Raw genomic sequence first — 16,752 nt, forward strand, 5'->3', positions numbered from 1 at the left:
ATCTGCTGATATAGCAAAATCATTGACGAAATTGCAGTATTTTAAGACCTGCATTAACCCACTAGCTCTTGAAAGGGAAATACTGTTCTCTATGGCTATTTACCCTAAATTGACTAGAGTACTTGAAATGACTTCATGCATGATTTAAATAAACTATGTTGTGTATTTATTTGTGGAAGGAGGCCTGGTGCAAAACAAGGAACTCACAGCCAGTGCCTGTACTACTGAGTGATACATAAAAGCCAAATGGAAAACTCAACAAAACACCACCGTTGCACGAACAAAGATGTAACACACTGACAAATAATTAGAAAACACCACAATTCAAGCATTTCAAAATATCTGCCCCACTTTCACCAGTATAGTTTACTTAAATCTCAGAGAACTAAACCTATTAACGTTTAGATCACAAAAAATGCAATTACAACAATCAGAACATCTCCAACACCTGTGAGATTTAGAACTATAAATGAACATGTACCAATCTCTGAGGGTTACCTTTGGTTTTTGTTCAAGGAATACATCCATAGTGAAATAAGTACACGGAGAGCTTTAGAACCAATTACAAAGCAGTGAGTTAACATGGAGGTAACCAAATGCCAGATCTTTCCTGAACGAAGGTCACCCAAATCTCCAGTAGATAGCTCATGTTAACTGCTGACCTAAGGATTTAAGAAATTTGCTACCACTAACATCTAATTTGACAAAAAGTTAGTGAGAACCCATTTTGTACCATTCTAAGTGCAGGGATTCAAAGATAAAATAAATCATGGTCCTTGTAATGCTAAACGCAATAAAAGGGGAAGGTTAAGGTAAGATGAAAATTAGTGGTGTAACACTATTTTTTTACATTAAATGGTAAAAGGGCTGCTGCATCAACTGCTTTTTGGAATGGGGTAGTTAGTATGTGTGTGTGAGAGAGAGAGAGAGAGAGAGAGACAGAGAGACAGAGAGACAGAGAGACAGAGAGACAGGAGGAGATAAAGGGAGAATGTGTGGAGAGGAAAAGAGGACAGACAAGAAACAGAAGATATTTCTCTCACTTACTCAGGTTTAAGGAAAGCTAGGTGGACATGTGGACATATCAAATTGCATCAGTAATCACTGAGTAGAAGCAGTTAATTTGTAGTGAAGTGAATGGGGAAGGGGCTAAGATCCTGGAAATGGAAAATGCTATAAAATTCTCTTAAGTAGCAGCAAGCCCAGCAACACTGAAAGCTTGCCTCTTTCCCACCATATCAGCGTGGCTACGCATGCTCACCAGCACTTGTCATTTCTTGTCTATTCTAGCCACCCTGACAGGTGATGTCTTACTGTGGTTTTGCTTTGGTGACAACTTTCTGATGGCTCCCTATTCCTACCAAACAAAATCCAAATTCCTAGCTTTCTATGGTTGCCCTAACTACCACACATTTATTATTTCATAGTTCTATACATGAGGAGTCCAGAACAATCTCACAGGGCTAAAATCAAAGTGCGTCAGCAGGGCAGCTTTCCTTCCCGAAGGCTCTAGGGGAGAATCTGTTATTTTGCTTTTTCCAGCTTCTAGAGGCTGTCTTCCTCTGTTTTCAAAGCAACAGCACCACCTAGATAATCTCCTTTACAATCACCTGATGAGCAACCTTAATTCTACTTTGCAAAGTAACCAAACATATCCATAGGGGGATGTAACCTATTCACAGGACCTAGGGATTAGGACGTGGAATTCTTTGGGGGATGAAAGGGATTATAGTTCCCACCACACTTATCTGGCATATCAGGCCCTATACAACTTGGCCGCTATTTGGTACACAGTAGGCAACTACATCAATGTTTCTGAAGAGACACTCCTCCCAACTACCCAATGTTCAGTGGAATAAAATGAATTATTACTCAGTTCTGAGTACTGTAGGATGCTTAGCAGCATTCTTGGCTCCCACCCACTAAATTACAGTAGTACTTCTCAGCCTTGTGACAATAAAATATATCTTTAGACAATGCTGTAAGTCTCCTGGGGGGTGGGGGAATAAAATAACAATCACTTGAGAATCACTATTCTACAAGGACCCACTGTTTGCATTAGAAGCAAATGTAACTGCGTAATTCGCACAAGGACATAAAGTAATTTTCACTGTAATGGGTTAATAAAGAAACTCATTAGTCTCTTCAGCACAGTTTCTTCCAGGTCAGAAAAAAAGTGGTGGGGAAGAAATTAATTCAGCTTTAAGTTGAAAGAAAGTCTCAACACTTAAATAGTTTCTGTAACAAAAGTCTTCTCCCTTTCTATTTGTTTTACTTTAAAGTGCTTTATTTCAAGGGGACAACCCAAGAAAAATTGGATGACTTATTCATATGATATTCACAGACTATCACACGTGAGATACAAAATAAGTATCAAATGATTTGTGCAAAAGCAGTATTAAGGTCTGTCACAGATCATTTCACCTTGCTTGGGTTCATGTAAAAATGAATGACAGTGGCTAGGAGAGGGGCGCCTGGGTTGCTCAGCTCAGGTCACGATCCCACAGTTCTTGAGATCGAGCCCAGTGTTGGGTTCCGCGCTGACAGTGTGGAGAAGTCTGTTTGGGATTCTCTCGCTCTCCTTCACTTTCACCCTCCCCCCCCACCAGGTTGTGCTCTTTCTTTCTCTCTTTCTCAAAATAAATAAAACTGAAAAAAAAAAAATTGGCTAGGATATAGTGACATCCAAACCATTTAATAAGTAAATTCCTTAGTTTAATAAATCCCCTTTCAGCAGAAGTAATGTTTCATTTTTGAACATATCACTGTATACAGGAGAATTAAACTATTTTTAGATAGTTTTAAATTAATGGAAATAGACACGTTCTTTGATTTTCTTCATTTGACCCTGAATCACGGTAGTACACCCCAGCTTTTGATACAAGGTATGTCTTTTATTTCAGTTAGGCTGAGACCACAAAGAAGCAATTGTTTTCAATGCATGCTTGAAAGAACAAGATGGAGTATTATGAGATTGATCTACAAAATATCCTAGAAGGAAAATAAACCTGCAATTCTTAGCATTAAAATAGCCAAAGTCTTAAGTCTCTGACTTTCAAACAATATGGTTTTTGGTGTTTTCTAATTAGCATTAACTCCCATTTTCAATTGAGATTTTTAAACAATTCTTTAATAAAAGTGTTCAGTTTATTTTAAAAATTATATAATGATAAATTTTCAAGTAAAATAACCTCAGAAACATCATTAATGTGTAAAAAATACACTGTTAAACTGGAGTAATTAAAATAGTAAGGTCAAGGGACTACAAATTTGGGTTTCTGAAATAAATCTAGGCAAATCTGGCATTGTACTATCTGACAAAGGTGGTATTTCAAAACAGCAGAAAAAAGATACGCTTTTGATTAGTTTTGTGGCACAGGAGAGCTGTATCGAAGAACAATGGACACTCTCCTCCACTCCTTTATCAAAAACATTTCCACTTGGATTAAAGATTTAAATGAAATCACTAACACGAAATAAAAACATGAGAAACGATGTTCTTGAGCGTGGGGTAGCGTTTCCATAAAACCAGATAAAACAAAAGCAAAGTGAGAAAACAAAGTCAAAAGTAAACAAACTGCTGACGATTAAAGAAGATGACAACTACCACCACTGAAAACTCACACAATGAAGCCCTCTCAAAAGGCAGTGCGAATCTACACTGTTTACGCCCAAAAGCTAACAGCTCATCTTTCCAAAAATGAGTCTGATGAAGTAGCTGTGGGGGTGCGCGTGGGAGTGAGAAGCCCCCTGATAGCTCTAAGGGAATATCTGTGAAATGCAGGAGAGACCACAATGTGCAGAACTTTACCAGGACTCAGAAAACAGAAAAACTACCCTAAACCATGATACACAAGGTAAGCAATGTTTATCTTGCTCAGTCTTTTAAGACCGCTCATTTAGGTCCATGCATTCCAAGCGAAGACAAGTGAGGAACTGACATGACGGTCAGTTGGGACTTAAGGACTTAAAATTAAGACCACTGACTGTCCCCGTAACACGAATGGTTTGCAAATTCTGACCAATCCCTGACAAGACCATTCTAAGACTAACTCCAGCACTCTCAATCTGATAAAACCCCTCCATGATTTACCCACTGAGACCCAACTCGTGGTGCCACCAAGTGTGCACTCACCCCTGCAACAACAAGCTCATCAGTTTAATTCTGCTCCTGGTTTAAAAAACAAAAAGCAAAAACCAAACTGAGTGAAACACGGATGAAGAACGAAGGGCTGATTTCTGCATCTCTAACGAGCTTCTTCAGGTTTCTGATTATACTCCAAACTAGGTGGCATAAACAACAACTAATTTTTAAATTTTGAGGAATTCTGTGGAGAAGAGTAAGGACAGATGGTCTCTTCTCCACGATCTATGGGCTTCACTTGAGAAGACTTGAAAGCTGGAGGGGACTGACACTCTCCTGGGGAATCATCTATAGCGTTACTCATTCGTGTGTCTACCTGTTAATGTTCACTGTTGTCTGGGACCTCAGCTGCGTAAAACAAGACTCACATTCTCTTTGTGGACACTGGGTACCTGGGTTCCAAGAACAAATGTTTCTTGGGAACAAGGCAGAAGATAGATCTTATGATTTGACTCGGAGGGCAGAAAGCATCAGCAAGACTGACCAACTTCAAGGAAAGGAAATAGAGACCCAGAGCATGCAAGTCACCCTGCCAAAACAGCACGTGGAATGGGACATACTATTATGGCCATTCTTGGAAAATACAATGTATCACAGAACTCTTACTTTAAAGCAAAAAACGAACAATCAAATAAAATTTCTAATAGAAAAACTGGGGTGAAGAAGGTAAGAAAGGAATATAAACGAACTATAAACATCTGGAAAATGCTCAGCCTTGCTCATAATTAGAAAAAGTACATTAAAAAACAAGTTACTGCTTTCTAGCATATTGTCCAGGGTATTGAATAACTCACACCACCAATGGGCACATACTTTTAAATTCTTAGTTTTTCCTTAAAGTGAGAGCCTGGCTTTTGAGAAAATGTATGTCAAATACCCAAGCCTAAATCACCATGTTTCCCTGTCAGCCATTCTTCAATGTTCAAACGGTATTGCATGACAAAGACAGATGATTTAGCTCACAACTCTATTGCAAAAGGACTTTTCCTCATGACAACCGATGTCACAGAGAACATTCCCCTCGTGACACAGAAAGTATTTAAAAATGCATACTTGAGAGTGGTGATGTAATGAAACTGGTCATTTGTACTACTGCATCAAGAACATTCCTCAATGAAAATGGCTTTAAAAAACAAAATGTGAGTACACGGTAGTAAAAAAGAGGCTGACTACTAGCATAGTTTGCTGCCATCGCCTTTACTGATGCTCAAGGGCCAGCTGTTATACCTGCCTTTGGGTAGGGAATGTTGTTTTTGCACAACCAGTGCAAATGCCCACACGATGACAAGAAAAATACTATCTTAGAATGGCAAATACTGTCATCACTCATAGTACTGATACATAATATCACTTATGAAATAAGAATACTCTTGAGCCCCTAGTTGTTTGCAAACTACCTTTGGAAGTGCTGCTCAAGAACTGGGTACTGTATGCAAGCGATGAATCACTTAATTTTACACCTGAAACTAGTATTACACTGTATGGTAACTGGAATTTAAATTAAAAACTTGATAAAGAAAATTTTAAAAAAGTGCTGCTCAAGAAATGCATATGATGGAGATCCATTCAATGGAATGTGATCAAATACAGCTATTCAAAGAAATGATGCAAATCTAAATGTATGCATATGGAAATAGGCTCATGCATTTACCACATTTAAAAATAATCAAGGGGCACCTGGGTGGCTCAGTCGGTTGAGCGTCCGACCTCGGCTCAGGTCATGATCTCACAGTTTTTGAGTTTGAGCCTCACATCGGGCTCTATGTTGCCAGCTCGGAGCCTGCTTCTGATTCCATGTCTCCTATCTCTCTGCTCCTCCTCTGTTCACGCTCTGTCTCTCTCTCTCTCTCTCTCTCAAAATAAATATTAAAAATATTTTTTTAAATAATCAAGCAGCATAATCTTAAAAAAAAAAAGATTTTATTTTTAAGTAATCTCCACACCCAACATGGGGCTTGAACTCACAACCCCAAGATCAAGAGCTGTGCAATCCACTGACTGAGCCAGCCAGGCACCCCTGTAGTGTTTACTTATGAACTACATACAGATGTTTATATATGCAAATGTTTGGAAAGAAATACGTCAGTAAAAGGCTGTCTTGGGGAAAGGGATTTCATATCATAGAATTAATTTTGTGGTTTTTAAAAGAGTATAGGTTATTGTTACAATAAAAAAAAAAAAAAATCTTCAGGGCGCCTGGGTGGCTTAGTCTGTTAAGTGCTTGACTCTTGATTTTTGGCTCAGGTCATGATCCCATAGTTGTGGGAACGAGACCCGCATGGGGCTCTGCGCTGAGTGTGGAGGCTACTTGAGATATTCTCTCTTCCTCCGCCCCTCTCCACTACTCTCACTCTCTCTAAAATTAAAACAAAACAAAACAAAAAAACACAAAACTTCAAAAAAGGAACTTGCTACACAGAAGGATTCTTTGTAAAGGCTCTTTAATTTCCCCTCCCTCAAAAGACAGGCTCCTTCTAAAAACACAATTAGCATTACTGATAATTTATTAATAAAAAGAAAAAGGAAAAAGGAGGAATAAAAGAAAGAAAATAGTCTCATGTTCACTGGAATGTTACCTAAGTTATTGAAAATGTATTCTCCGAAAGGAGGTCATATTCTTCATGGATAAACACGAAGACTTTACTTAGCGTTGAGTCTAATACCACACTGCCAAAATTTCCAAATGCACACTGGCAAAGTTACTTAACTCTTTTTGATTAAGGTTTTTAGCAATAATTCAGGTAAATAAATTCAATTCAAGAAGCAATGAGGTTGCCTATTTTCTAAAACTCAACAACAATATTGAGGTCAGCAAGCAATTAATCTGACGTCTCATCTAAAAACAAAAACTCAGAAGCCATTACTTTATTTAGTTTCAAGGGCATTTTCAATGGCACTTTCTTTTCCAGAATCTTATGATTGTGATTATGTAACCTACTGTGAAAGATCTCAACCTCTGTATCTCAAACTATTTTTTGATTAACATTTTAGCTTGATCACAGAAAGAACTGCTTTCTCAGGAGGATGCCTGGTTATCAATTTGTGTCTTTATTACATCTCTGTTGGATTATTTCAATTCATTGTTGCCCATCCTCTTGAACTGTTTTAATGTCATTTTCAAGCATATACTTTCTAAGAGCTGAATTACCTATTAAAACAGTGTATTACTAAGATTTGGGTAAGTTTAACGTTGATTTTGAGCATCTCACTTATCAGGAAAGCTATGTTCAATCTACAATTTTGAAATATTTTATACAGATATCCTTAGGTAAAGTTATGTGCCTTAGGACAACCTTTTTTACATTTCAGCATCATCTGGAAATGCAGATAAGGATACTTTAACAACAGCATTAATAGTCAGGTAATTGAACTTAGAGAATGCAGACTCAGAGAGAAACATACATAAAAAGGAAATCCTCTCATTGTACGAAACCGGCTTTGTAATAAACTAATGGTATTCAATGTCTGTAAAGAATATGTATTTATTACCAATCAATATACACCAGAAGATAGGTTCTATGGGTATACATAATAGTAGAGGAAATACTAATTATAATGATCAATGCTTTGGACATGGTGAGCATACAAAAATGTATGTTGAATAAACACAAAAGAGAAACCATCCATTTTCAAGAAGCTACTCTTGCCATTGTGTTGAAGTCAAGAGCAAACAGTTGCATAACTGCAGCAGACAGGAATATAGTATTTGACAAAGAGTTAAGAGAAGTGTTTTCAAGAGAATGCAGAAGGGTGAGGATCCGCACACAATTTTAATAAGTTAGATCTTCTATAATCAGATTTGGCTGAAAATATGTGGGTGACAACCAACACAGAAGTGACAGCAAATAAGTCATATGGATAAAAATTACTTTAATAGTACAAATGCTTTCTTTGCAAAACCGGAAGCAATCATTTGTAATCAGAACTCTGCAAACTGCTATTTAATATTAAAATTTAAAAACTAAATTTCCACGAGGCAGGGGCACAAACACAAACTGTACCTCTTCATAACAGCTTCATGAGACATCAATAAAAACAGTCACAATTCACAACTGGGATCTACTTGATGTTCGTAAAAATTCAGTTCTTGAATAGGACTGCTTTTTCCTACTATCGATCTACAGACTTTAAAGACCACTATGTATCAAAGGCTGAAGAAAAAACTGAAGTCATCTCAGCAATTCTGAAGGGAAAAGGAATCACAGGGCAAAATGGAAGGGAACAAATGTGAGTACTTCTCCTCTGATGGTTATAAATAAAGCACTCATGCCTACCCTTTTGTGGCTTCATTCAAGCAGTAGCATGAAATATACCCAGTAGTGTAAGATAAATCTGACACTATCAGAGATTTTCTGTGGTCATCTACAATACTGTTATGGATTACGCAAATGCTCTATAAATAATCTGCATTGTTAAGTAAAAAAAAAACAAAAAAACAAAAAAACAAAACAACAACACAAAACAAACAAAAAAAAACACCTAGAAGACAGAATGCTATCATCCACTGTCATCAAAATAAAATTTGATTAACTTTACAAATTAACTACGGAGTAAATACAAACAAAATAGTTTTTACTTTCAATTTTATTCTGAAAGATTAATTCAGTAAAGAGAAAATTTTAAAAAGTTTTCTTTCAGTATTTTAATTTTTTTCACGTTTCTTATTTTTGAGAGAGAGACAGAGCACAAGCGGGGAAGGGGCAGAGAGAGAGGGAGACACAGAATCTGAAGCAGGCTCCAGTCTCTGAGCTGTCAGCAGAAAGCCCGATGCGGGGTTCGAACCCATGAACCATGAGATCATGACCTGAGCTGAAGTCGGATGCTTAACTGACTGAGCTACCCAGGCGCCCGCTTTCAGTATTTTAAAGATGCTGTTCTGCTGTCAGCCCGTCTGCATAGTTTCTGATGACAAGTTTGTTATCATTCTTATCTCTTATCCTCTCTATATAATGCATCTTTTTTTCCTCCCTGTTTTAAGATTTTCTCTTCAACACTGGATGTAAGTATCAAGTTGATTGTGATATGCCTTGGTCTACAGTCTTTTTTCCTGTGCTTGGGGTTCTCTGAGTTTCTGGGACTTCTGAACTCATAGTTTTCATTACATTTGGAAAAATTCTGGCCATCATTTCTTCAAATATTTCTTTTGTTCTTTTTGTCATGCGGGGACCTGTGTAACTTGTACATGAGAATGCTTGCACCCATCCTACACAGCTTACCTCCCTTCCTTTGTTGGGTTTTTTCCTGTTTCTTTTTGGAAACTTTCTATTTCTGCATCTTCATATTCACTCATCTTTTGTTCCCTAATACTTCATCTACATTAACCCCACCAGATATTCCAGATTTTAATCGCTACAGGTTCATTTCACTTTTTAAAATATCTTTAACATCTGTATTTACCAGATTAATCTTTCCTCTAGCTTCTCAACTGAGGGAACACAGTTATAAAAACTGTTTTAATCATCTTTTCTACCATTTCTACCATATGTATCTATTCTTGGGAAGTTATAAGTGATTGACTTTTCCCCCTCAGTAGGGGGACTTTCCAGCTTCTTTGCATGCCAGTAGGTTTTTACTGGATGCCAGGCATTATAAATTCTGCCGTTAGATACTGGAAATTTTTCTAGATGACAGTCATGAGTTTTGTTCTAGGATGTGACTACATTGCTTGGTAACAGTTCAATCTTTTCAGATTTTGCTTTTACCTTTGTTTGGCAGGATCAGAACAATACCTAATACGGGGATAATTCTGTACCAACACGGACACACACTTGTGAACCCTCTACCTAATGCCCTATCATTCCTGAGGGTTTGCACTCTGACAACACGATCTAGTCCTGGCTGTGTCAGCTCAGAATACCGTTCCCCTCAAAAACCTTCCTGGAGGCTCTTTCCCTGGCCATGGGTAACTTCTGCACTTCTATGTGCTGATCAGTACTCAGCTAAAGACTCAGAAGGCACCCTCCCAAGATCCCCCAAGTTCTAAGCGGGCTACTCCCTCTTCTTTGGTAATTCAAGCCGCTCTGGCTTCCAGCTTCATCTCCTCAAATCAGAGAGACCAGCAGGCTCCCTGTGCCCTCCCCCTACCCCAAGCGGGCTCCCTGTGCCTCTCCTCTCCCTCCAGGTAGCAAACTGTGGCAACCAGAGGGTTTGTTTTCTTTTTCTCAGAGATCATTATGCTTCATATTCTGATTTGCAGTATCTTAAAAAAAAAGCTGTTTCAAGTAATTTTGTCTTGTTTTCAGTGATTTTAGGTAGAAGGATCATTTCTTTTTTTTTTTTTAATTTTTTTTTTCAACTTTTTTTTTTTTTTAATTTATTTTTGGGACAGAGAGAGACAGAGCATGAACGGGGGAGGGGCAGAGAGAGAGGAAGACACAGAATCGGAAACAGGCTCCAGGCTCTGAGCCATCAGCCCAGAGCCTGACGCGGGGCTCGAACTCACGGACCGCGAGATCGTGACCTGGCTGAAGTCGGACGCTTAACCGACTGCGCCACCCAGGCGCCCCAAGAAGGATCATTTCAAAGCCTGTATCTCCATCTTTGTAAGAAACAACCCCAATTTAACAAATTTACAGTCTCAAAAAAACAAAGGAAATTATATCTCTTGTCTAAAGCATCCATGATGCGGGGCAAGGCTTCTCTCCTAAATCTGCCCTTCGGACCTCATCTTCGACTCTCTGTCATCTTCCGACACGTAACACTCAGTTCACACCAGCACTGTACCTGATGCATGCTCAATGATTTGTTCAAGAAAACAGATAAAATGTGTATTAACCTGAAAGTCATCCTCTTACTTTTAGGACACAGAAAGCAAACTGGAAAGGAATCTTTGGAAACATTGGCTTGTGAAAAACATACTCCTGCTATGGAAACCATGAGTGATATATAAGAACAATTCTCAAGTGAATTGGAAAAAAAAAAAAAAAGGCAACAAGAATAATCCCAAGGTTCTCTTACTTTTGGGCACTGTCTCCCTGGCCCCCTAAGCCCAACTTTATTTACTATTTCTCTCGGCAGCCTACAATGCATTTGGCTCGTGGCACGGAAACACTATGCATAACCAACTAGCCAGACTTAAAAACAATTTGGTTCTAAGTGCTTCAACGTTCGCTCACTATTCAAGACAAAGAAAGCCTGTGGGCCAAGTGAAGGAAAATTAGGATGGGAAGACAACACATACTGTGTATCTGAAAACAATCAAAGATCTATATCCAAATCCTACAGGGAAAAGTAGTAGAAACAGTCAAGAGGTTATCTTCAATTGATCTTTTATTAGCCCCTAAACAAATCTTATAAAAGGTATATATCACCTCTTCCCCATAATGTACATCCTCACCCAAATCTGTGTACAAATCTCAAGGTGTTTCTAAAAGTCCCCTGGAAATCAATAGACAGGCTGAAATTTAGGTTAAGGATTTCCGCCTAAATAAATACAACACTGATCCTAAAATTTACCTCGTCATCCAGTTTCTGAATTAATAGTTGTGAAACTAGGGTCTTTGGATGTTCCCAAAGCCAAATGTACACTTGGCATTTTCCCAAGTCTTTATTTATATGTTGTTATTGGAACATTGTTTTTAGGGACTAATACTCGTATACCCTGAAACATTCCCCCCACCCCGAGGAAAGGTAGGGTATAAATGCACATAAGGTCTTAAAAATCTCCAGTTTCTATTTATCACATAATTTTTGGCACTAATTACTCATAACAAATAATATTAAATACTGCCATTCCCTCAAAATATTACTTACAGATTACAAAGTAGCTTTTTACAAGATGTCCTGTAGGGCACATTGTTAAAGCAATAAAAAGCTTGAAAAGACTAAAAGCCACATGAGCAACAACTTTGGATGAGGATCAGGTTAACGGCTAATAGTATTCTGGAGTGTTTCCTGGATTTTATGTAAAGACCACCAATATGATGGACCACAACACACAGGATACACAGTTCTTGCCAGGATTAATTAGCTATAAAGTCAGTTAGGAAAATTATGCCTGCATGGTATTGCTGCTACTTTCCCATTGGTGCCAATAAGCTTCAAGAAGAGAAAGGAGACAGTAGGTTATGGATCTAGATTTGTTTTGGGAATGAAAAGAGGAGAGATTTCTGTCATCTTAAGGCAGAGGGAAACAGATCCGATGACACTACCCTCACTAACTTGAATAGTTGTCCAAGGACCCAAAGAAAACAGGAGTATATTTTAGAGTCAATCTCTTCAAATGAAAGGGAAAAAAAGGGGAAAAAAAGTTCTAGTAGTATATTATACATAGCATGTTAAGGTGCTTTAAATATTACAGAGAATGCCTTAGTTTAAGAAACTTTAATATGTAATATAAAAAATGCTTACTCAACAAAGCTTTACAGAAATATACAAAGATATAAGCACATACACACACCAACATAAGTGACACATGTTTCCTAATCTCAAGGAGATCACAGATGTGAGTTGCTAGGTTACATGAAGCAGAAGATGGTATAAGCAGTTGACATGTACAGAGAAGATGCTAGGTAAACCCAGGAGAGGGAGAGATTACTTCTATACCTGGGCATGGGTGAGAAGGATGATCAGTGAGTAGAGACAGCGCCTCATGAGGAAAACAATAAGTAAGTAAGCTGAGGGAAGGGAAAGAGGATTACGGGGCTACTCCACACGTTAGGACAAGTCTGAGAGCTCTGTAACAGACGCCAAGAAAACCTCTGATACTCATGGAGACAAGGCATCTGGTTTAGGAGACAGAGCAGGGTGAAGAAAACAAGGCGCAAAAGGCTGGGTGGAATCACGGTATCTATAAAAGACGGTCAGGGAATTTCATTCCTATTATAGTGGTTCTCAACCCTGGCTGGACACCAAAATAACATGTGAAGCTTTTAAGAAATACGTAAGCCTGATTTCTAGGCCCACAAACTTAGTAGGTCTAAAGTGGGGAGGCAAAGATTATGACTATGGCTTGTCCAAAGTTAGCAGCAGCAGAAAAACAAGAACATTTGGGTTAAAAGGTGGGAAAGTTAGTGAAAATAAGAGAAAGTTTATAAAAAGAGTGTGAAAGTGAGAACAAATTACAGGACTCCAGATATAGGTACACCACAGAATTTTCAGGAGACATGGTATGGTGAAGAAGAGGTTGTGATGAGAGACGAATGTCAGAGTTCAGGATTTTGGATAAGGATCAGTTTCTAATTAGGATGAGGTCAAGAGGTAGCAAGAAAGCAGGGGTGAAAAGTGTAATGGAACTGGCATGGTAAGAAAAAGCAAAAAGAAAGCTCTCTAAAGTCATAACCAGGCTGACAATGCAGGCAAGTTGAATAAGAGTATTTTCAACAATCCTATATTTACCTTGATTACTCAATGTGATAGGGCAAGGAATCTCAAAAGACAGTCCAGAAATATCAGTAAAATGATGCCTTAATTTCATATTACTTGCAAAATAAAGTATTTTGTTTATAAATCATGAACTTCAAGATTACTGTTAGTTAACTAAGAAAACAAAATCACAGTACCTTATCAGTGACAGCCAAATACAATTCTTTTACTAGGTCTGTTGAGTTTTTCTAGAGGTAAATAAATGAGAGCAGGAAACAATCATCTGACTGATTCTTAGTGGTTAAAATCACACTAGGAGGGTTTACAACCTCCCAACTCAACCACTAGCCTAGGATGCCCTTCCAACATTCTCTTTTGACTGAACATTTATGAAACAACATCACAGAGTATTTTCAAATGAAAATAAGGTAACTTTCCTTCTGGCAATGTGCTCCAAATTCTACTAAGTAAAAGTCTAAAGGAAAGTTGATGGATTTAATAGGCAGAGAGAAGTTCTGGGGGAAGAGGTGATGACAGGAGGAGCTGGTGTAGTGCTCCAGGGAGGCAGAGGTGTAGTGCAGGCTGAGGTGGTCTGGTCTATCCACTCTGAGAAAGGGGAAAAACATGTTAGCTACCTATAAGGCTCTGATTTTCAGACAATTTCATTCCCATACTGCAGCACTTCTGTCCCTTTCTGATCCAGTGCTATATCTGACAACAGCAGCACAGGAGACAATACTCACTCGAAGGCAATATGCAAGGCCTATTCAGGATTTATGGTATTTGCCAGGAGACTTAGGGTCTGGTTTTGAATTTAGCAAATAAAATGCAACCCAACCTAAAATAATATTAACTTGCTTAGATGTGCTACAGTCAAAGCGGAAAACTGTGATGCCAAGTTTGCCAATGTCATTCAGCCCACAGACACCTGGTTGTATCTGAAATTTAGTTCAGTGAGACTGCAGATTCTGCTTGAACTATATAAGGTACAAGTTAAAATTTATTAAAAAAAATTTCTTTTAATGTTTATTTATTTTAGAGACAGAGAGACAGAGCACAAGCAGGGGAAGGGGCAGAGAGAGCTGGAGACAGAATCTGAAGCAGGCTGCAGGCTCTGAGCTGTCAGCACAGAGCCCGACGTGGGGCTCGAACCCATGAACCGTGAGATCATGACCTGAGCTGAAATCGAACACTTAACCAACTGAGCCACCCAGGTGCCCCAAGATACAAGTTAAAATTTAAAACTCTGGTAGTCACATAAAAATTTGAGGCTATCAAAAGCTAAAGACTTGATTACAAACCAGTAAAAAAGTCACGTGCAGAGCTCATTCAGCAAACAGCAACTAAAGAGTACAATGTGTTAAAATGATATTTTCACTGGTTTGTAATATGGCATAAATGTTTTCAATTCTAATATACTTCTTGAGACAAATAATGGAAAAACAATAGTTCATATTCTTGGACTAGAGGGAAGACCGTTCTAAATATGTCTTCTAAAATACATTAAGATATAAGATATATTCCCACACAGGGGGCGCCTGTGTGGCTCAGTTGGTTAAGTGTCCGATTCTTGATTTCAGCACGGGTCATGATCTCATGGTTCATGAGACTGAGCCTTGCATTGGCTCTGAGCTGACAGTGTGGAGCCTGCTTGGGATTCTTGATCTCCCTCTCTCTCTGCCCCTCCTCTGCTCTCTCCCTCTGTCAAAATAAATAAATGTACTAAAAAAAAAAAAAAAAAAAAAAAAGACATATTCCCATAAGTGTACCCAAAAGATGAAAAACAGATCAAACTCACTGCAAGTATAAATGATCTTAAAAAGTGTTGGTCAAGAGAAATGATATTTCTCTTGAAAAAATTAATCAAATAGGAGGCCTGCAAACATCTATTAACACTGGGAAAAGAGAAAAAAATTATTGTCAAAGAAGTGAGGGGGACAAAACCTCAGCTACATTCTTTAACTGATTTATTAAAACAGGGTAAAAAATACTTCTTAGGAACACTATATATACAGAACTTCCAAGTTTCATGAACATGCTACAAATTTAGAAAACTGTGATATTTATTACTTAATCTAATAAACCTTCATAAACTTGACATTGTTAATATACATAAATAATTTCTTAAGACTATAAGCTCCATTACCCTTAGGGTTTATATATTTTGTTCACTCCAATATCCTCAATTTCAAGAAGAGTGGATCATGTAGTGGGCACTCAACAAGTACATAAAAATTTAATACTTAAATATAGTAAATACTGTTACAAAATAATTACCATCTGTGTGAATTATCATTAATGTCCTCCCTGAAATTGGGCATTCCTCACAGTGATTTCTTTAGCTCTTGGTTACAGTTGTGTCAATAACTGCAAACTACATTTAATTGTCAAAGTAAAGCAAATGTACAAATTAATTAACTACCTGTTTCCTAGCCATGCTACCACAAGACATGACAAACTATACTAACTCGACAGATCTAATCCCAATTCCAGTGACTTATGGTAGCTGAGCTGTATTTGAAGCTGGTAAATTTCCCCTCAAACGTGCAGTTCTCATGCATTCTGCAATTTTAGCAAAATGGTATGTGGGATTTCTGAAAACATTTAGAAAACCTACAGAAATTTTAGAAATCAAAATCATAAAGAATGCCTCAGGCTAGGAGTCAAGAAAGCTCAGTTCTAATTTCAGGCTTTACCTAAATTTGTAACTCTTGAGTAACAGGTTACTTCTCTGTGGCCTGGTTTCCTCATCAGTATCTGATCATTAAACTATTTTAAAGGTAAATGAGATGAGATTCTAAAACATTCCTTTGGAAAAAAAGGATAATGTTATGTAGATACAGTACTACTATTATTACTTCAAAGTCACATGAAACAATGATGTTTGGATAGACCGTTATTTGTGCTACCGCACTATCAGCACAGGTAAATGAGAAATTAGTGCAGTTTTAATAACGTTCAAACTTATTTACATCAACTAAAGCATTTAGTAAGCATATATAAAATTAGATTATTACATACAGAAGCAGATCACCAAAGCATATATAAAATTAGATTATTACATACAGAAGCAGATCACTGGGGCTTAAACTCAGTAATACTTAACATGAAAGAATGATCAGAAATACCTTATTAACACAGGCTACTTACTATATATCAAATGCTTCCTTAATGCTTACTTAGCCAGTTCCATCAACTTGCCAGAAAACATTAATATGCTCAAAAACTTCAATTTGGAAAGTACACCTTACAAATGCCTAGTAAGTCACACATCACAGAAAAGAAATTATAAGCAACTTAAAATG

At 37.7% G+C, this 16,752-nt stretch overlaps 1 protein-coding gene across 3 annotated transcripts in view; it reads right to left on the reverse strand.

Annotated features, from left to right (window-relative positions):
- IPO11 (importin 11) overlaps positions 1-16,752 on the reverse strand; it is a 193,646-nt gene that overhangs the window by 11,843 nt on the left and 165,051 nt on the right. Inside the window, exon 30 of one of the 3 annotated variants that reach the window (XM_040452225.1) lies at positions 13,645-13,695. The exons of the other annotated variants lie outside the window; for them this stretch is intronic. Coding sequence (XP_040308159.1) covers positions 13,645-13,695 — 51 coding nt within the window. The remainder of the gene's footprint in view (positions 1-13,644; positions 13,696-16,752) is intronic. 3 annotated transcript variants of the gene reach the window in all.

Source organism: Herpailurus yagouaroundi, unplaced genomic scaffold, assembly GCF_014898765.1.
Source record: "Herpailurus yagouaroundi ecotype Mexico unplaced genomic scaffold, PumYag 29, whole genome shotgun sequence".
NCBI classification, from domain to species: Eukaryota; Metazoa; Chordata; class Mammalia; order Carnivora; family Felidae; genus Herpailurus; species Herpailurus yagouaroundi.